Below are 22,795 nucleotides of genomic sequence, written 5' to 3' on the forward strand. Positions count from 1 at the left end.
CCGAGCAAGGGCCGCTGTGGGCCCCCTATGCTAAGCAGGTAAGTGCTGCCCCCTCCCAGTTCCTCATGGAGCCAATGTGGCCAAACGCCCCACCTCACACAGACAAGTATCCACCTTCACATGTGAAACATAAAACTCAGATCAGCTGCTTTGGTGTTGTCTGCTAGCAGGCAGCATGCCAGGAACTTGAAGATATTGTTGCAAAGCAGCCTTCAGGTGAACATCTGCATAAAAAAAATCAAGAAAGAATAACAACCCTGAGACATCCACTGACATGATACTTTCCTAATTTTTAAGAACTTTTACGTTATAGTATTAAAATATTTGCACTCATATAACTAAAGCATTTATTGTCCATCAGAATGAAATAGTGCTAAAAGGCAGTAGCAAAACCAGCAACAAAAGCATATTTTCATCTAAAAAACCTGATCTATTGTTACATCCCATGAGAAATTAACACAATTACTCATATAACTAAAACATTTATTATCCTTCACAATAAAATAGTGCTAAAAGGCAGTAGCAAAACCAGCAACAAAAGCATATTTTCATGTAAATAAGAAATTAGCACAATTACAATAGCAATTTAGAAGTAAAGATCAGACGTGGGTTTGCCTTACCTTAATCTTTCTTCTAAGATAAGTCGTAGCGTCAGTATTGCCTCATGTGTTCCAACATTTCTACGGAATCCAAACTGATCTTCCAGAATTTGTTTTGCTGTTTTAAAATACATTCAGCATTCCATCTTGAGCAAAACACAATTTCTACTTCTTCACTATTTTGCATAGATATTTCAGTGCTGTACACCATCCTCAATAAGTTTCACAATACTTTATTTAGCTGCTGCTCATGATGCCTTCTTCCTTGCAGCTCATCTCTGAAACAGTCTGTTATCTGCAATTTTACTTCTTACAGAAGTTCAAATAATGGGACAATTATTAAATTCAATTCTTTTTCTTTTGAAACAGACATTTATAGCTATTATCTACAAAATACTATTAAGTGTAAAATCCTTCCTAAACAATAATAATCCTACACATCTCAAATGGCTCTGATTCACTAATGACATTCTGATCTGGACTGAGGGTGGGGACGCCCTATACACATTCTTCCAGAATTTCAACACCTTTTTCCCTTTCACTTCATCTGGTCCTCCTCAGCCCAACAAGCCACCTTCCTCAATTTTGACCTCCACCTCAGCTACATCAGTACCTCCACCCATATCAAACCTACCAACCATCAGCAATACCCCCACATTGACTGCTGCCACCCATGGCTATCACATTTGCAGTGGCAAGCAGGTCCTCTTGAAATACGCCAAAGGTCTCACTGATGCCTTTACAGGCTTTAATTACTCTCCCAACCGTGTACAGAAACACATCTCTCATGCATTATCTCTCCCAAAGCCCAACCATTTGGCCTCAGAGGAGCATTACACTCTTGACTCAGTACCACCCATGACTAGAGCAACTGGATCACATTTTCTGCCAGAGTTTCAGCTACCTCTCATCGTGCCCTGAAATAAGGAATGTTCTACCACATCCTTCCCACCCCTCCAGCAGTTGTATTCTTCCCCTGACTGAACCTACACAATATTCTCATCCATCCCTGTACAATACTTACTCCCATCCCCTTGCCTCATGGCTCATATCCCTGTAATAGACATAAATGCAAGATCTATTCCTTACATCCTCCTGCCACCACCTTCTCAGTCCAGTCACAAGCATCACCTACCCCAGCAAAGGCAGGGCTACCTGTGAAAGCAGTCATGTGGTCTACAAGCTAAACTGCACTCACTGTGCTGCATTCTACATGGGTATAGCAACCAACAAGCTATCTGGCTGCATTAATGGCCACCAACAAACTATGCCCAAGAAACAGCTAGACAACTCAACTGCTGAATGTGCTGTCCTTCACAACATTTTTCAGTGTACAGCCTGTGCCAGCTATCTGAACTGCGTGCATGGGAACTCTCCATGCAATATATCCTATGTTACCGTAACCCTCCTGGCCTCAACCTTTGTCAGTCACAGCCCTTCACCCACTTATCCTGTTCTCCAGCACTACACAGTCCTATATTCCACCAGTGCAACCACACTATTTTTACTTCATTCCTTTTCCACTCCCCTCCCTCACTACCCCCAATCCCTGTGTAACCTTGTGACTGCACCTACTTGCCCTAACCTCTCCTCACCTCATTCGTGTATGCTTCCACAAGCAGCACTTTTACCCTGCTGTCCTTTCCCTCCTTGGCTCAGCCTCATCTTAAACCTCATCACCTCGATTGCTTCTCTCGCCATGCACACTGTTGCTCGCAGTCTGGCCTTGGCAGCCAGAGACAGAGATCATGTGTGTAAGAGTTGTGTTTGTGTGAATGTGTGTGTTTATGTTGTCTTAATTTCAGAAGAAGGCCTTTTGGCTACTTGTTTAACAGTCTTTATGCTGTACATGTCTGTGACTCAATGTCTCCACTGTGTGGTGAGTAGAAATCTATAATTTTCACAATACTGAAACAATCAATTATTGATAAAATTATCTAAGTAGATAGATAAAAAATCTGCTCACCAAGTGGCGGTAGAACACATGTATGAAAGACTGTTGTGATTTGCAAGCTTTCGGAGCCAGTGGCTCCTTCTTCAGGCAGAAGGGTTGAAGGGAAAGGAAGGGTGAAGGAAAAAGACCAGCCTTTCCAGTCACAACAGTCTGTTATGTGTGTGTTCTGTCACCACTTGTTGAGTACATTTTTTATCTATCTAATTAAATAATTTTCACAATACTGATACTATTAAGTGTGTGAAATGTAAGTTACACATTTAGTTGTATTGTTAACAATCTGTCAATGGAAAATAGTATGTGGCTTACATTCACACTTAGTGAAGTTAAAATGAATGTTGGTTATTGTTGCTCTCTTGATGACAGTGCTGAATGATCCAGAGAACTTGCTGATACATTTACCAGTTCTCATAGTGCAGGGAGACACTTATTGTAGGTATTAACTGCATTGGTCCTTGCCCCTGTCCCCTCCCCAACCACCACCACAACCACCACACACACACACACACACACACACACACACACACACACACACACACACACACACACACACACGCACACACACACAGAGCTATACTGTTGGTTGCACGCCTTGTCTGATTACTGACATGGAATTTGCTATGTTGGTATTTCATACAGATAAAAATAAAGGAAAACTACTACTGTTATATTTCCCAAGGGATCCCTGGGCAGGGTCAACTCAGGACAATGTTGTCATTACTAAAAACAAATCTGATTTTCTACAGGTTAGAATGTGGAATGTATCATCCTTTAATCTGGTAGGTGCCCTAGAAAAACTAAAAATAGAAATGACAAAAATATGAAAGGATAGGTCCTATGTATCATATACAGGAGACATTGAGTGGCAGACAAGCACAGTAAAAAATGTTGCCTAGGCATAATCTAGCTGTCATACTAAGTCCTTCATCGCTCATAAACAATAAAACTCGCACACATTCATCTCCGGGCTCTAATAGCCAACAGAAAACAGTAGTTGTGTGTGTGTGTGTGTGAAGAACTTAGTCCAGTTGCTGAATTATGTGTAGCAGTTCTTTTCATTGCGCCTGTATGCCTCACTGTCTCCTCCATACGGGCAGTGGCGTCTATCCTTTTATATTGTTATTCCATTTGGGATTTTCCACAGTTTGAAAACAGAAATTGAATGATTGAAGTTATAGTTGCAATTTGTGAAATGTAGTGGCTGCATGATCATGGTTTCTGGTCAGGTGAGTAGAAGGTTATCAAAACAAAATGAGAAAGGGATCATGCCAGAGTAGGTCTAATAATAAACAAGAATGTACAAATCCAGGTAAACTACTTTGAATGACACAGTGAATGCTTTATCATAACACAGACAGATATATATATATATATATATATATATATATATATATATATATATATATATATATATATAACAGAGGGAAACATTCCACGTGGAAAAATATATCTAAAAAAAAAGATGATGAGACTTACCAAACAAAAGCACTGGCAGGTCGATAGACACACAAACAAACACAAATATACACACAAAATTCAAGCTTTCGCAACAAACTGTTGCCTCATCAGGAAAGAGGGGAAGGAGAGGGAAAGATGAAAGGATGTGGGTTTTAAGGGAGAGGATAAGGAGTCATTCCAATCCCGGGAGCGGAAAGTCTTCCCCTCTTTCCTGATGAGGCAACAGTTTGTTGCGAAAGCTTGAATTTTGTGTGTATATTTGTGTTTGTTTGTGTGTCTATCGACCTGCCAGCGCTTTTGTTTGGTAAGTCTCATCATCTTTCTTTTTATATATATATATATATATATATATATATATATATATATATATATATATATATATATATATATATGCCTACTAGCTCCACAGATGATGAGGACATCGAAAAAAAAAGTGTGATGAAATAAAAGAAATTATTCAGTACCTTAGGAGACGGAAAAATTTCATTCTGATGGAGAAGTAGAATTCAATAGCGGGAAAAGGAAGAGAAGAAAAATTAGTAGTGGAACATGGACTGTGGGAAAGAAATGAAAGGGAAACCTGCACGGAGGAATTTTACATAGAGCTCAATGTAATCATTGCTGACATATGGTTTATGAATAATGTAAGAAGGTTATACACGTGGAAGAGATTTGGAGGTACCAGTGCACTTCAGATATTCAGATCTATTCTAATTACAAAGTAACTCATTAATTATAGGAGCTAATCAACATCCATGTGATAAAAGGATGTGATGTGTTCCTCTTAGAGAATAGTAAGAACAATTGCAAGTAAATCTCATATGATTGTAGAAATTCACTGATCTGCAAATAAATCAGACAATATATTACTTCATATTTTGTATACATTTATATGGTGTGATAGATATAAGAGATCTTTTATTATACACTCAGTGTAATTAATCATCTCAAAACTTTAAACATTGTTTTATGATCTAGGTCTCTGTGCATGGGTTATCAACATCATAAAATTCTATGAGGTATACTGTGATGTTGAACCTAAGAGAAAGGCTCTGGCACAGGCAAATGCAGATTTAGCAGCTGCACAAGACAAACTCAGTGTCATCAAACGAAAAGTTGCAGTAAGTTATGTACTATTTTGACACTGTTGTAAATTTCCCCTGACTGTATATGCCATGGTTCACAGAGGGCTGATTTTGTCGTATATGAGAAAATATATTCAAAAAGAATATAGTAAAACTTCCAATATCAATTTAAATACTATCTCCTTTAAAATTTTATAAATTTATAAACATTATTAACATTTTTTTCCACTTTTGAGGAAAAAACTTATATTTTTCCAATATTTGTGTATTTCTTAGTTATATCCTTGTTGATGCACTCTGATATAATATTTGCATGAACTGTATTAACTAATCAAGTTTGGATGATTGTGTAAATATACAAGTATTGTGTTTACAACATTACTTTCTTCATATGCTTTCATTGTTCTAAAATATCATACCATGAAATTTACAGTTTAATTTTAAATTCTCAAAATATCTTGAAGTCTTGGAGAACTATACCCATTGTTTAGGTGGCTTCATTAACAACAGTACATAGTTAGTTGTCAACAAATATTGACTGAAACTTCATGGCAGATTGAAACTGTGTGCTGGACCGGGACTTGAACCCAGGAACTTTGCCTTATGCGGACTAGTGCTCTACCAACTGAACTACCCAAGCACAATTCCTAACCCAACCTTACAGCTTTGCTTCTGCCAGTACCTCATTTTCTACCTTCTAGACTTAACAGAAGTTCTCCTCAGTAACTTGTGTGACTAGCACTTTTGAAAAAGGATACTGGGAAGACATGGCTTAGCCACAACCATAGGCGATGAGGTGCTGGCAGAAGTAAAGCTGTAAGAATGGGTCATGAGTCATGCTCAGGTTGCTCAGTTGCTCGAGCAATTGCCCATGTAAGGCGAAAGTCCTGGGTTTGAGTCCCAGTCTGGTACGAGGTTTTAATCTGTCGGGAAGTTTCATATCAGTGCACACTCCACTGCAGGGTGAAAATTCACTCAGGAAATATTGACTAAATCAAGTGGAATGAAATCAACTATTTCATAATGAAGGTTATACTTACTAACCTCTGTTATGACAAATGGCATCATAATCACTGCTAATAATGCATTTTAAAACCTTCTTTGGAATTAAATAACAGTGTTCCTCAATTAGAACTCTAGTAACATGCTGTGGATGTTCATTATTTGTACTGGTAATATGAATTTTCCATTCTTTGTACAACCACTGCATTGTGCTCATGAATCTTGCCAATTGTTTCTCTCTGTGCCTTCAGTTTTATGTCAAAATTCATTGTCATATGATTGTTCTCCACATGCTGTCATGTCATGCAGATGTAATCATAATAATCTAAAGAAAATATGATACAACTAGACAGTCACTAGACAATGAAGCAAATGAGAGTAAAGTGTTCTGGGATCCATGTATACATTATACTATCTACATGATATGAATTAATAGAGGGAAACATTCCACATGGGAAAAATATATCTAAAAACAAAGATGATGTGACTTACCAAACGAAAGCGCTGGCACGTCGATAGACACACAAACAAACACAAACATACACACAAAATTCAAGCTTTCACAACAAACTGTTGCCTCATCAGGAAAGAGGGAAGGAGAGGGAAAGACGAAAGGATGTGGGTTTTAAGGGAGAGGGTAAGGAGTCATTCCAATCCCGGGAGCGGAAAGACTTACCGTAGGGGGAAAAAAGGACGGGTATACACTCGCATGCACACACACATATCCATCCACACATATACAGACACAAGCAGACATATTCAAAGACAAAGAGTTTGAGCAGAGATGTCAGTCGAGGCGGAAGTGCAGAGGCAAAGATGTTGTTGAATGACAAGTGAGTGGCGGCAACTTGAAATTAGCGGAGATTGAGGCCTGGTGGATAACGGGAAGAGAGGATATATTGAAGAGCAAGTTCCCATCTCCGGAGTTCGGATAGGTTGGTGTTAGTTGGAAGTATCCAGATAACCCGGACGGTGTAACACTGTGCCAAGATGTGCTGGCCGTGCACCAAGGCATGTTTAGCCACAGGGTGATCCTCATTACCAACAAACACTGTCTGCCTGTGTCCATTCATGCGAATGGACAGTTTGTTGCTGGTCATTCCCACATAGAATGCTTCACAGTGTAGGCAGGTCAGTTGGTACATCCGTGGGTGCTTTCACACGTGGCTCTGCCTTTGATAGTGTACACCTTCCGGGTTACAGGACTGGAGTAGGTGGTGGTGGGAGGGTGCATGGGACAGGTTTTACACCGGGGGCGGTTACAAGGGTAGGAGCCAGAGGGTAGGGAAGGTGGTTTGGGGATTTCATAGGGGTGAACTAAGAGGTTACGAAGGTTAGGTGGAGGGCAGAAAGACACTCTTGGTGGAGTGGGGAGGATTTCATGAAGGATGGATCTCATTTCAGGGCAGGATTTGAGGAAGTTGTATCCCTGCTGGAGAGCCACATTCAGAGTCTGATCCAGTCCCGAAAAGTATCCTGTCAGAAGTGGGGCACTTTTGTGTTTCTTCTGTGGGAGGTTCTGGGTTTGAGAGGATGAGGAAGTGGCTCTGGTTATTTGCTTCTGTACCAGGTCGGGAGGGTAGCTGTGGGATGCGAAAGCTGTTTTCAGGTTGTTGGTGTAATGGTTCAGGGATTCGGGACTGGAGCAGATTCATTTGCCACAAAGACCTAGGCTGTAGGGAAGGGACCGTTTGATGTGGAATGGGTGGCAGCTGTCATAATGGAGGTTCTGTTGCTTGTTGGTGGGTTTGACGTGGATGGACGTGTGAAGCTGGCCATTGGACAGGTGGAGGTCAACATCAAGGAAAGTGGCATGGGATTTGGAGTAGGACCAGGTGAATCTGGTGGAACCAAAGGAGTTGAGATTGGAGAGGAAAATCTGGAGTTCTTCTTCACTGTGAGTCCAGATCATGAAGATGTCGTCAATAAATCTGTACCAAACTTTGGGTTGGCAGGCTTGGGTAACCAAGAAGGCTTCCTCTAAGCGACCCATGAATAGGTTGGCGTATGAGGCGGCCATCCTGGTACCCATGGCTGTTCCCTTTAATTGTTGGTATGTCTGGCCTTCAAAAGTGAAGAAGTTGTGGGTCAGGATGAAGGTGGCTAAGGTAATGAGGAAAGAGGTTTTAGGTAGGGTGGCAGGTGATCGGCGTGAAAGGAGGTGCTCCATCGCAGCGAGGCCCTGGACGTGCGGGATATTTGTGTATAAGGAAGTGACTTCCAGCCTTGCCTCTCAATCCTTCTTAAAAAACCTTAATTATACTCCCAACATCACCACTGCCGAAGCCCAGGCTATCCGTGATCTGAAGGCTGACCGGTCCATCGTCATCCTTCCGGCGGACAAGGGTTCCACGACTGTGGTAGTTGATCGTCGGGAGTATGTGGCTGAGGGACTGCGTCAGCTTTCAGACAACACCACATACAAAGTTTGCCAAGGTAATCCCATTCCTGATGTCCAGGCGGAGCTTCAAGGAATCCTCAGAACCTTAGGCCCCCTACAAAACCTTTCACCTGACTCCATCAACCTCCTGACCCCACCGACACCCAGCACCCCTACCTTCTACCTTCTTCCTAAAATTCACAAACCCAATCATCCCGGCCGCCCCATTGTAGCTGGTTACCAAGCCCCCACAGAAAGTATCTCTGCCTACGTAGATCAACACCTTCAACCCATTACATGCAGTGTCCCATCCTTAAAGACACCAACCACTTTCTCAAACGCCTGGAATCCTTACCCAATCCGTTACCCCCGGAAACCATCCTTGTAACCATTGATGCCACTTCCTTATACACAAATATCCCGCACATCCAGGGCCTCGCTGCAGTGGAGCACTTCCTTTCACGCTGATCACCTGCCACCCTACCTAAAACCTCTTTCCTCATTACCTTAGCCACCTTCATCCTGACCCACAACTTCTTCACTTTTGAAGGCCAGACATACCAACAATTAAAGGGAACAGCCATGGGTACCAGGATGGCCGCCTCATACGCCAACCTATTCATGGGTCGCTTAGAGGAAGCCTTCTTGGTTACCCAAGCCTGCCAACCCAAAGTTTGGTACAGATTTATTGACGACATCTTCATGATCTGGACTCACAGTGAAGAAGAACTCCAGATTTTCCTCTCCAATCTCAACTCCTTTGGTTCCATCAGATTCACCTGGTCCTACTCCAAATCCCATGCCACTTTCCTTGATGTTGACCTCCACCTGTCCAATGGCCAGCTTCACACGTCCGTCCACATCAAACCCACCAACAAGCAACAGAACCTCCATTATGACAGCTGCCACCCATTCCACATCAAACGGTCCCTTCCCTACAGCCTAGGTCTTCGTGGCAAACGAATCTGCTCCAGTCCCGAATCCCTGAACCATTACACCAACAACCTGAAAACAGCTTTCGCAACCCACAGCTACCCTCCTAACCTGGTACAGAAGCAAATAACCAGAGCCACTTCCTCATCCTCTCAAACCCAGAACCTCCCACAGAAGAAACACAAAAGTGCCCCACTTCTGACAGGATACTTTCCGGGACTGGATCAGACTCTGAATGTGGCTCTCCAGCAGGGATACGACTTCCTCAAATCCTGCCCCGAAATGAGATCCATCCTTCATGAAATCCTCCCCACTCCACCAAGAGTGTCTTTCCGCCGTCCACCTAACCTTCGTAACCTCTTAGTTCACCCCTATGAAATCCCCAAACCACCTTCCCTACCCTCTGGCTCCTACCCTTGTAACCGCCCCCGGTGTAAAACCTGTCCCATGCACCCTCCCACCACCACCTACTCCAGTCCTGTAACCCAGAAGGTGTACACGATCAAAGGCAGAGCCACGTGTGAAAGCACCCACGTGATTTACCAACTGACCTGCCTACACTGTGACGCATTCTATGTGGGAATGACCAGCAACAAACTGTCCATTCGCATGAATGGACACAGGCAGACAGTGTTTGTTGGTAATGAGGATCACCCTGTGTCTTGGTGCACGGCCAGCACATCTTGGCACAGTGTTACACCGTCTTGGTTATCTGGATACTTCCCACTAACACCAACCTATCCGAACTCTGGAGATGGGAACTTGCTCTTCAATATATCCTCTCTTCCCGTTATCCACCAAGCCTCAATCTCCGCTAATTTCAAGTTGCCGCCACTCATACCTCATCTGTCATTCAACAACATCTTTGCCTCTGCACTTCCGCCTCGACTGACATCTCTGCCCAAACTCTTTGTCTTTAAATATGTCTGCTTGTGTCTGTATATGTGTGGATGGATGTGTGTGTGTGTGTGCGAGTGTATACTCATCCTTTTTTCCCCCTAAGGTAAGTCTTTCCGCTCCCGGGATTAGAATGACTCCTTACCCTCTCCCTTAAAACCTACATCCTTTCGTCTTTCCCTCTCCTTCCCTCTTTCCTGATGAGGCAACAGTTTGTTGCGAAAGCTTGAATTTTGTGTGTATGTTTGTGTTTGTTTGTGTGTCTATCGATGTGCCAGCGCTTTCGTTTGGTAAGTCACATCATCTTTGTTTTTAGATATATTATACTATCTACATCTATACTTTGCAAACCAGCGTGAGATGTGTGGCAGAGGGTATGTCCCACTGTACCAGTTATTTGGGTTTTTTCGTGTTCCATTCATTTACAGAGCATGGAGAGAATGATTGATTGCCTCTGAGGGTTTGCAGTAATTATTCTAATCTTGTCCTCATGATCCCTGTGTGAGCGATACATGAGGGGGTCGGGGAGTGCAGCATATTCCTTCAGTATCTCTGTGACATTCTCCCATGGTGACCATTCATGCTGCCCTTCTCTGTATATGTTCAATACCCATGTTAGTCATATCTGGTATGGGTCCAACACTCTTGAGCAGCATTCTAGAACCAGTCACACAAGTGATTTGTAAGCAATTTCTGTTGTAGACCGATTGCAGTTCCCCAGTGTTCACCAATAAACCAAAGACTACCACCTGCTTTACCATGACTGAACCTATGTTATCATCCCATTTCATATCCCTGTAAATTCTTACACCTAGCTACTTGTATGAATTGCCTGATTCCAGCAGTGACTCATTGATATTATAGTCATAGGAAACTGTGTTTTATCGTTTTGTGAAGTGCAAGATTTACATTTATGAACTTGCAGAGCAAGTTGCTAATCTCTGCACCATTTTGAAATCTTATCAAGATCTGACTGAGTATTTATGCAGCTTCTTTCAGATGGTACTTCATTATAGATAACTGCATCATCTGCAAAAAACCTGATCTTACTATTAATATTGTCTGCAAGGTCATTAATATAGAACATGAACAGCAATGGTCCCAACACACTTCTCTGGGACACACCTGAAGTTACTTTTACATCTGACAATGAGTCCCCATGGAAGATAACATGCTGCGTCCTCTCCACCAAAATGTCCTCAATCCAGTCACAAATTTCACTTGAATCCCCATATGATAGAACTTTCGACACTAAGTTTAGGTGTGGTACTGAGTCAAATGCTTTTTGGAAATCGAGAAATACTGCATTTACCCTGACTGTCGTGATCCAAAGCTTTTAGTGTGTCATGTGAGAAAAGTGAGCATTGGGTTTCATATGATCAAAGTTTTCAGAATCCATGCTGGTTGTCATTGAGGTCATCCTGTTCAAGATATTTCATTATGTTTGAGCTCAGAATATGTTCCAATATTCTACAACAAACCAATGTCAAGGATATTGGATGGTAGTGTTGTGGATCACTTCCACTGTCCTTATAAACAAATGTGACCTGTGGCTTTTTCCAAAATCTGGTCTTTTTTTTTTTAGGTATGTATGGTAGATTATACTTATAAGATGGGCTAACTCAGCTGAAAATTCAGTATAGAATCTGACAGGGATTCCATTGGGCCTTGGAGCTTTCTTCAGTTTTAATGATTTCAGTTGTTGCTCAATACCACTGACGTTAATATTTATTTCATTCATCTCTTTAGTAGTACAAGGATTACATTGGGGCAATTCTCCTGGGTTTTCCTTCATAAATGAACATTTGAAAATGGAGTTAAACATTTCAGCTTTTGTTTTGCATTCTGTCAATGTTACTGTTATACAATCTTTACTTTTCTTGCAGAAAATTAGGTCATGTGTGCTTGAGTGGAATTTTATGCTCACTCAGACAGTGCTGTAAAACTGTTAACTGTGGCAGGTTTCAGATGTTAGTCAGTTGTTTTTAGAAGATTTCAGCCTTATTTTTGTGTATCTGTTGTAGAGTCTTGAAGAGCAGCTCGCACAACTGACAGCAGACTTTGAGAAGGCAACAGCTGAGAAGTTACGATGTCAGCAAGAGGCAGATGCCACAACACGCACTATTGAGTTGGCCAATCGACTTGTTGGAGGCTTAGCATCAGAAAATGTGCGGTGGGCAGAAGCTGTTGCCAAGTATGTTCTTTATCCGTCTGCTATAATTTTCCTGTTTCTTGTACATACAGTCTACATACATCTGTTCTGAGAATTTTTTACTGAGTATTGTTGTACTTCATCAGTTGCTGTTGTGATAACTACACATCATTTTCTATGTAATGGTTCATTTTCACTGTTCACAGTTATATGAAGCAAGGGACCACTCTTCCTGGGGATGTATTACTGGTAACAGCTTTTATATCCTATGTCGGTTGCTTCACTAAACAGTTCAGACTTGATCTGCTTAACAAGATGTGGTTGACATTCCTGCGCACTCTTGAGGTACATTTTAGTGTTATTGTTTGTAATAAAGTGTAAGCTGTTGTAAGTTTTTTATTTCATTTTCGTCCATGGCGACAATACTTGTTCATTTTTATTTTATTTTGAAAGCTGTGCCTGTGCACCATCTTACATGTGCTTTGCTGTTACTGAGGTTTCAGATCATAAAATCATAATTGTGTCATGTGAATGATGGTGTGAAATTCTAGTACATTGTAGTGTTGTGTTTGTGTTGTTAATGATGACTGTGGAAATGAAAGGAATAGATTCGATATAAAACTTCATCACAGAACACAGTATTCTTCTCATGAACAGCATGAGGATGACCATCTTATGAATTGATCACCATGAAGAATGCTACTTGCTCTCACTTCATGAGGCACTATACAGCAGTTTGAGATTAAACTCAGGATATTGGTACACAGTCTGATGACTCACAAACTGTACACCATCACATATCCACCTCATCGCCAGTTTTCTGTTGATAATGATTACATAAAATGATGCTTCAAAATATGCAGTAAAACTGCAATTCCAAGCAAGAGACATACAAATGAATAGAATTTATCCCATACATTTCCTGTTGTGTTACAAATAAATGGTACAGTACCCAAAGAAATAAAACTATAGTACATGTACAGAATTAATTGTGGAAAAAGTTGTCATTCACCATAATAAAAGTACGTGTTACAGAATTGTATCAGACATACTTTGGAGAAGCCATTAAGAAATATTATCCAAGACAGCTTTTATCTGACTACAAATCTCAAATGTATTGTCAACTGCATGAGTATTATGTGAGTCACTGACTGACTGAATACCATATGTCTTCATGGAGAAGAATACTTCTGCTTTCTAACAATTTATGCATGAAAGTTGAAGCGTGAGTACATCTCCTGAAATGTGTAGGCTTTTCAACTTGCGTGATACTGTCAAGAATACTAAGAATTTTGTGCAGCTGGGACTGATCATGACGCTTATGGCACCAGAAAGACAACCTGACATAATCAAACCACAAATTTTTCCAGTACAATAATGAGATCTAGTGGATAGTAGGCTATAACAACTGAAATATGCTTAGCCATAACAGTTGTCCAGTTACAACCGAGAACTACCAGAAAAGAATATTAGTTGCTCATAAAGTATTTGTTTTGATCAACTATTTGTAGCTGAAGGCAACACTCATTTCTAAACAGGCATGTTTACTGAAAGGAATCTGAGCATGCAATTTACATGGCAGCAGTAACCTCCACATTGTGGAACAGACAACAGCACATCTGTAACACCAGCTGAAATTGTGCAAAATGGCACTGCTGGATAAATAAGTTGTTTGTCACTTACACAATATAATGACTATTTGTCACAGTTCAAACTTTGTCATTCTCAAGACATTGTGATTTCTCGTGTAATATATATCACTAGCAGAAAATGGTACACATTGTTTAGCGCTCCTTAATTTCCTTCTTGTACACCTGACATACCCTTAACCCACAGACATTTTACTATGCTATATATCAAATTGTTTTCTGTCATTCTCTGTTTTGATTGTATTATTAGTTTTGTCTGCCCCCGGTAGCTGAGTGGTCAGCGCGACAAAATGTGAATCCTAAGGGCCTGGGTTCGATTCCCAGCTGGGTCGTAGATTTTCTCCACTCAGGGACTGGGTGTTGTGTTGTCCTACTCATCCTCATTTCATCTCCCTCAACGCACAAGTCAACGAAGTGGCGTCAAATCGAAAGACTTGCACCCGGCGAACGGTCTACCTGACGGGAGGCCCTAGTCATATGACATTTATTTATTATTAGTTTTCATATCATTTATATACTTCATTTATGTTGTAATGTGAACAAATAGAAGTTTTTGAATGATCACATCTCTCTTCTACTTTAGAATCTCTTAAGCTTTGCCCCATGCAGTATATCAGGTAGGAGATGACACTATAGCCTGATGTTCAGTTCCTTTGCAGGCTCCCAACAAAAATGTAGATTACTTTAATCATATATTATTCCATATCCATTCTGTCATCAAAATGCAGATAAAGTGAGACAACAATGGAACATCTCCTATTTTGAGTTTTAATTTGACATTATTAAATAGTGATGACACTTCCTGTTACTCTGTGTCCAAATCATTATAACCACATGTTTGGTTATGTTAGTGTAACACACAGTACAATTTTATCAAATGCTTTTGGTTGTTCTCCCCATTTTCACAAGTTTAAAAATGATTGGAAAGAACCATGTTTTGAACTTGTCCCATCAACCAGCTATTGGAGTAGTTAAGATATCTGGTCTGGATCTGTTTCTCCTTGGTGACCAGGCATGTGAAACCATAGATTTGTTTCTGAACATGAAAAACAACTGCAGTGTTGTCCCAAAAAAATAAAAAACCAAAATTCATGTAAAAACATATTAATTATTCATTAATAAGCCTCTACTCCACAGTCTAGATATGATGCCAAAGTGAGGCACCAGTGTTGGATGAGAGTTTGAGGACACTACAGAAAGCTCTTGGTCTCGAATAAACTTTTCTGTCATCTGTCAGGTGAGCTGCCAACATTTCAGATGATGGTCCAACCTTTTACGAAGATCTGTGGCACTATGTTCCATACTGAGTACCACTTGATGCCCAAAGTAGTGAGTCTGACACAGGTAATCCTAAAGTGATGACATGCAAGGTTGACAAGTGATCTTGCAGGTCAATATGACTGTGTCATTTATATACAGTGCCAGAGCCATGAAGCTGATATTATACAGATATGTGATACACAGTGCACTGAAACAGGTTTATTCAGTGTGTCTTTCTATGTTCATACTGCAGGCTCTTCCATTTTCCTTGTCATAGAGGAGGTGCTGATGTTTTGTCTTTGACCTGATTCCCTTGTGCTCATAGAGAAATGATAGAAATTCTGTACATCATGTAGTTCATAATGGTCTCATGTGGTCAATCCTAACTCACTTCCCATGAATGTAAAGTGGGTCCTCTGAATAACCCATGCTTGTCTAGCTGTATTCGAACTCTTCTTCTGATGACTTTGATATCAGTTGCAGATTAAACTATAACTTTGCTTCTTTCCCTCATTAGTTTGTGCACTCTCAGTATTAAATCTATTAATGTCATTTGTTGTTAGGCCATTATTTCAGAAATCACTGAATGTCACTGTCTGTTATGATCAACTGCGTCTACTATAATGAAGGATGAAAAGCAATTTTGTTTCAGCCCCCTATACCAATAACAGAAGGGTTGGACCCATTAACATTGCTGACTGATGATGCATTGGTGGCTGTCTGGAACAATGAAGGTTTGCCCAGTGACCGTATGTCCACTGAGAATGCAACAATTCTTACAAATTCTGACAGGTGGCCACTTATGATTGACCCACAGGTGAGATTCTTTTTACTAAAGAGGTTAACTGAATTTTTGTCTGTATTCATCATGAAGGAAGTATCTTTCTGCTAGCTTCAATATAAGGTAGTAGTTTTCTTTTTGTTATACTTTCTATAATTTCGTGTGTTCTACATTATTGCAAGCCTGGAAGATAATTTGAAATTAATGACAACTATGTTTGTTAGATGCATTTCTTGTCTGGGATTACATTTGTATTAATATAAACCTTACTTGCCATCTTTCCCAGGATACTATTGACATTTCTGTCACACTTTGTTTATTATCTAAGGCGAGAGATCACTCTTCATCTGTAAGCTCACCATGATGATGTTCAAAGAAATCTGTACAGCAAATATAAAATTTGAATATAACAAAGCTAAGCACAAAAGTTTATCTGTTTTATTCTCGTTATATATGTAATAAATATTTTTTTTCTTGGAACTTACACTATGTAAGATGCATACAAAGTGTATTTTCAGATACTGCACTGTACATTGTGACTTCCTTTTCACAAACAGTTGCAAGGTGTGAAATGGATAAAGCAGAAGTATGGTGAGCAGTTGACTGTTCTACGCCTGGGCCAGCGTGGCTATCTTGATGTAGTGGAGAAAGCTCTGACAACTGGAGCCACACTGCTCTTTGAGAACATTGATGAAGATGTCGATCCTGTGCTGGATCCTCTTCTTGGCCGCAATTTGATAAAGAAAGGCAGGTAAGACATCGGTCGGCCTCACTATAAGAAACAGTTGTTGGTTGATACATGACAGTTGACCTCTGAGTGACAATGTGTGTGTGTGAGAGAGGGGCTGGTCGCAGGTCGACTCCTGCCTCGGGCATGAATGTGTGTGATGTCCTTAGGTTAGTTAGGTTTAAGCAGTTCTAGGTCTAGGGGACTGATGACCTCAGATGTTAAGTCCCATAGTGCTTCAAGCCATTTGATTTGAGAGAGAGGTAATTTCAAGTACACAGATAAATGCAACACAGTCAGATATCTTGTTCTGAATCTAGAAGCAATATAAACATTTAAGGAATGTAGACATGTTGGGAATATTGATGACAATAATTTCTTGGGAAAAAATAGATTATGCTCAAATTTTTTCTCCAGGAATTGGCTATCTAAAAAAAATCTATTCACCAAGCAACTACAGGAGAACACACATATAAAGGTATTCATTCTGGAAGAAGCATTGAAGGGGAAGAAAGAGGTGTGAAGGAACAGGACTTTGGTTGAAGTTGCTGGTAGATGTCCACCTGCTTAGCTGAGTGGTTACATGCTTGCCTGCCATGCAGCGGGCACCCAGGGTCAATTCCCAGTCAGGTTGGAGATTTTCTCTGCTCATTTACTGGGTGTTGTGTTGTCATCATCATTTCATCCTCATCACCGGCATGCAAGTTGCCCAATGTGGCATTGATTGTAATAAGACTCGAACTCGGCATCTGAACTTCTTCGGAAGGGGGTTCCCAGCCAGCAATGCCATATGATCACTTCTGCTGGTAGATACATTCAAGAACAGGATAACACTGAGTTTTTTGGAGGGATCAACAGTACCAGGATTGGATATAATGGCCTGGGAAATCTGCTTTTGAACTAGGCTGGTGGAGTAATTATGCCTGGTGGATGATGTGGCGAGAATGATGTTGTATTGCTGTGAATAGTCTGCATATGGACATATACATTTACCTTGAATCCCAAGCCCGTATGGGAGGAATCATTTGACATGGAAAGGATGGCAACTGTCAAAATGCAAGTACTGTTGCTTGTTAGTAGGATTAACGTGAATAGAGGTGTGTAGCTGATCTTTGGTGAGGATAAGAACAATGCAAAGGAGAGTGGCATGAGATTCAGAATAGGACCATGTCAAACTTAATTGGGAGAATGTATTTAGAGATTCAAAGAATTTTAACAGACCAACCTCACCATCAGTCAATAAGATAAAGATGTCGTCTACATACCTAAACCAAACCGGGAGCCAAAGGCATATGGATCCCAGGAAAGCCCACTTCAAGTGACTCATGAAAAGGTTGGCATAAGAAGGAAGCATCTTGGTTCCCATGGCTGTGCCGTAAGCAACAACAAAACACAGTGCTCATACAAGCGTCTGCCATCAGCAAAGTGTGTCAAAGGCTTTAGGAAGACTGTGTAGTGCTTCTTAACAACAAATTGCCTCCAATGAGCATGACATGACAGTTTTTTACATTAGATTCGTTTTAATGCAAGATCTTTTAATGCTTCACACGTACGAACATGCGGGCTTCCTGCGTCATCATAGCTGCGCAAGTGCAGTGACGCCTGTTATCTGGCACTCTCTGCCAACTGCTAAAATGTACCTTTCTAAAAGGTCATTGAAAAATATTGTGAATATTGCTTTGAAAAGCGTTACTTTCAAAGTAAATTTCCTTTTATGCGAGATAAACTATGTGAGAGAGTGTACGATGAATTTCTTAAATCACAGAGCGTTTGACTCTCATTTAAAAATCAACTGTTTGGGGACGACCATGTGAAGAATTTCGAGCCCAGAAGATCAGACATTTACGTCGTCATTAAAAAATTTTACTGGCACATTTCGAGCCCAGAAGATCAGACATTTACGTCGTCATTAAAAAATTTTACTGGCACATTTATGTGCTGTATGACACGCAAAAAAGATCAAAAATATATGTGGAAGCTTAGCTTCTCTTGCAGCTTATTAATCTTAGAGACCAATATTATATGTGATAGCTGTGCTTTTACAGTAGCAACAGTTGTATATTAATTTAAGCCATTAATTTTTCTTATTTGTGTGTTCACGCTACTTAAGAGTGACCTTGCTATTGGCTGACTACATCACGTGTCAAATGCTGTCATCAGCTGGCGATATCAGGTGACATGAGCTGTGACTGGCTTACAAAAGCGCGTCGCAATCTCGACTTTAATGCTTCGGAAAGTAACATGCGGTGCTTGGTGGAATTCGAATTTATACCTTCGTAACACGGAAATATGCAGTGTATATGTTGCTGCACATCAAAGATGTTTCAAAACGTGTTTTTTCCCGTGAGTTTCATTTTCTGAAGTGCCAGGAAATTCTACGCTCGTGTATAAAACCATAAACCATAAAAGGATTGATAAGTGCCGAGAAAAAGTATACTGTCACTTAACATGGAAAAAGTGTATTTTCACCCGGGAGAAAGTGTATTTTCAACTGGGAAAAATCCGGGAATTATTTTGCCTTGTCCATGTAGAAACTCAATCCTTGTGAGGGGCCTCAGGTTTTAAGGAGGGACCACAGGTCAGTTTGTATCACGGGGCTGGGATCTTAATGGCAGATATTGTAAATAGAAGTGTCAGGCAGCTTATCATAGACCTTTGCTTATATACTCCCATTGATCAAGTACCAGAGCAGTAGATGCCTTTTCCACTGTGAACATATTAATGGAGTCATCAGTTTTTAGGGAATGAAGAGCCTGCATTTCTGCAGAGGTACATTTGTGGTCATGTTGTGAGGAAGGGTTGTGAAGCAATTCTGGATGTGAGAAATTCTAGGAAAGATCGTAAGGAAGATTTTGATGTAGTGGTGGTGGATCAAGTAGGGCTTGTGGTTGGAACTGTTCAAGGTAGGGTTCAATGTCAGGTTTGCTGTTGGAAAGATTTTGGGATTGGGTTGCAAAGTGATATTTACAGTTGACGTTATGTCTGAAAGAAAGTAGGTTATTTACCGAAGCAGCATGATTAAATGCAGGCTTAGGGCTGAAAATGAGACCCTTAGATAATATAGATAATTCAGGAGGAGAGAGTGCCTTAGATGGCAGCTTTAGAATACTGTACTGTTGTGACTGGTCCTTGTAATCATGAATTATTGTTCGTCTTGGAGGCAGTGGTGAAGGCTGGGGGATGTTAAGAAGGTTGGCCAAGCTCAGTTTGTAAGAGAGGAGTGGTGATTGATGGCAAGGCAGTTTATGGAGCTGCAGAGAGACAGGAAGGGAAACACTACTGTTGAGGTGGTTTAGGAGAAGATGGAGTAGCTTTTTGAGGTGAAGTCCGGCATGTTGTTGCAGTTTTGAAATTGGCTTAACTCATTATACCATCCAAGGATACATGAGGGGCAGATAACTGCAGGATTTTATGGAAGGAGAGTGGAAATTGGCAGATGAGGCTTATATGTCACAGATTAGACAGGTAAATGCAGGAGCTGTTGTACTTGAAACTGTAGAAGAGGCTGGTGTAAAGTAGTATTACATCTAGAAACGGGCTTTTAATGTTAGGCCTTTGGGAATAATTCCCAGGCACAAGCACGCTTCAAGAAACTGAATGTGGGATCTCAGTTTTTATAGTGCAAAAGCATGTTTTCAAAATAAATGGATGTAATTAGTGATAGGACTCATCATGACAAGAGAGGAGGGTTTGAAGTGTTAGAGATGGTGGTAGCGGCTAAAAAGAAGAAGCAGATGGTGGAAAAAGATAGACAGGAAAAAAAGCAAGGAAAAAGATCACAAAATCAGAAAAATTCATACAAAAATTGTGAGAACAGACAAGAATTAACAAGAAATCGTCAATGGGTGAGACTTTCTTGCCAGAAAAGTGACCTATATGATACAAAAAAAATTATAGTTGGAAAAAAAATTCAATTGAGAAAGTTGTGAAAACAGACAAAATTTTTAAAAACAGGGCAAACAGAAACAGAAAGTCATCAGAGAAAATGTAATCTATTGTGTTTCATAAATAAAGTAATGCAGGAGACAACAGTAAAAATTGATCATTCTTTGTGAGAAACAAATGCACAACAATGTGAAAGAATTGCGTGTAAGTTAGAAATGGAGGGTGGGAGAGAAAATTGCTGTCAAATTTGCAATTTCAGTGAAAAACAAACATGAGAAGGCCCTGCAGTTTAATGAACCATAAACAGAGTATTATATGCAAATTTGTAAATAACAATATACCAACCTGTGTGGGCGGAAATCTGTACTAGAAGAGTTGTAGAGATAAGATTTTGGTTAATATAGGTGATACAGATAAAGAAATGAGTGGAATAGCATGTAAGGTAGAAAAAAGACGACAGTTTGACAAGATACATGGCAACAAAGACTGACAAGGGAATTACATAAGAAGGAACGATGGCCACACAAGCTAATACATCAATGAAAATAATCAATTTTTGAAAATGAAATATAATTGGATAGCTAAAAATTCTTCTCACCAAGCTGCGGCTGGAGAACACACATATGAAGATATTTAAATTTGCAAGATTTTGAAGCTCCCCTTCAACCCTTCTGCCAGAAGAAGGAGCCACTGGATCCAAAAGCTTGCAAATTTAAGTACATTTACATATGTGTTCCCCTCCCATTGTTTGGTGAGTATATTTTTTAGCTATCCTATTCTGTAATATTTTCAAAAACTGTTTTCATTGAAATATTAAAGTGTTTATTCAATAATGTTGAAATGAACATCTTCATTTTTGTTTCACACTCTGTTGTGTTGTGCACACACAGCTCCAATAATGTAATACAAATGACCGCATGGCAGCTTGCACGAGCGTCCGTTGAATGGACACTGCACATCTCCAAGAATATAGAAACAACAAAGGAATGATGTAAAACATAAAAAGGACCAAATTCATTTAACTACTCTCTCAACAATGAAAATTACTGTCAGGAAAAAAGTGAATGATATCAGAAACAGTAAATTTACGTGATTATGCCCCAGAAGTGAAAGGAAAGCAAGTGATACCAAATTCAGCGTATTTCTAGCATAACATTGTAAATAAATTGCTAGTTTCTAGTTAGTAACATGTAAATAATGAAGTGGACTTCCAAATTTGAGATGTAGAATAATTTTAAACACAGTAAATAGCAGTATCCCAACCACTTGCCACATCACCACCACCTCCACACACCGCATGTAGTCTCAGGTCCACATTGACCTGGATTATTCATACAATAAGAAAAATGTATTTTGGTTACAACTAAGTTCAGTAAATCTAATCACACTATGAGAATTCAAAAATGAAAGTTGTACATTTGACAATATTTTGTGAAGGGAGTGGATGCTGTCAGTTACAATATTTTTTTAAGCTACAGAATTTCAAAATAAAGCACATAACTTAAAACATGAAGACATTGTACAATATCATGAGTAATGAAGTAGTAAAATCTGTAGATATAGATGCAAGGTCCTTTAGTTTTGCAATTCTGATAACTATTCAGTTATACCTTTTTAAAAGTGGCATGACTTTTGAGAATTTGTTTTTAGGTATTATGTGTCTTTCTTCAATAAGAAACAAATAGTTACACAAATGAATGCAGTACTGGTTTCCATGATAGTTACCCATTATTGAAAATTGTCAGAAGCTTCAGATGCAAACCATTCTGGATTTGTATTCATTTCTAATTGATGTAGCTCAGACAGGTAAAAACAGAACACACTCAGTAGCTTTCACATTGTAATCGCAGCTTGCAGTGCATATTAATTTATGAAAGAAATATTTAATATCAATTGAATTGTATGAATATACTCGACAAAAGACCTTGGAAAATTTTTTTCATTAAAGGCAAACCATTTAGAACATTATTCATTGAGTCACAATTGGGTTACTGCGTGATACTTTCTTATATAGTTGTTCCGCAAGTATAGTT

General features: G+C 39.9%; 1 protein-coding gene across 1 annotated transcript in view; it reads left to right on the forward strand.

Moving 5' to 3' along the window:
* LOC126252221 (dynein beta chain, ciliary) overlaps positions 1–22,795 on the forward strand; it is a 769,797-nt gene that overhangs the window by 591,963 nt on the left and 155,039 nt on the right. Inside the window, exons 60-64 of the mRNA XM_049953092.1 lie at positions 4,990–5,132; positions 12,333–12,502; positions 12,667–12,805; positions 16,022–16,186; positions 16,708–16,901. Of these exons, the coding sequence (XP_049809049.1) occupies positions 4,990–5,132; positions 12,333–12,502; positions 12,667–12,805; positions 16,022–16,186; positions 16,708–16,901 (811 nt within the window). The remainder of the gene's footprint in view (positions 1–4,989; positions 5,133–12,332; positions 12,503–12,666; positions 12,806–16,021; positions 16,187–16,707; positions 16,902–22,795) is intronic.

This window comes from Schistocerca nitens, chromosome 4 (genome assembly GCF_023898315.1).
Source record: "Schistocerca nitens isolate TAMUIC-IGC-003100 chromosome 4, iqSchNite1.1, whole genome shotgun sequence".
Taxonomy (NCBI): domain Eukaryota; kingdom Metazoa; phylum Arthropoda; class Insecta; order Orthoptera; family Acrididae; genus Schistocerca; species Schistocerca nitens.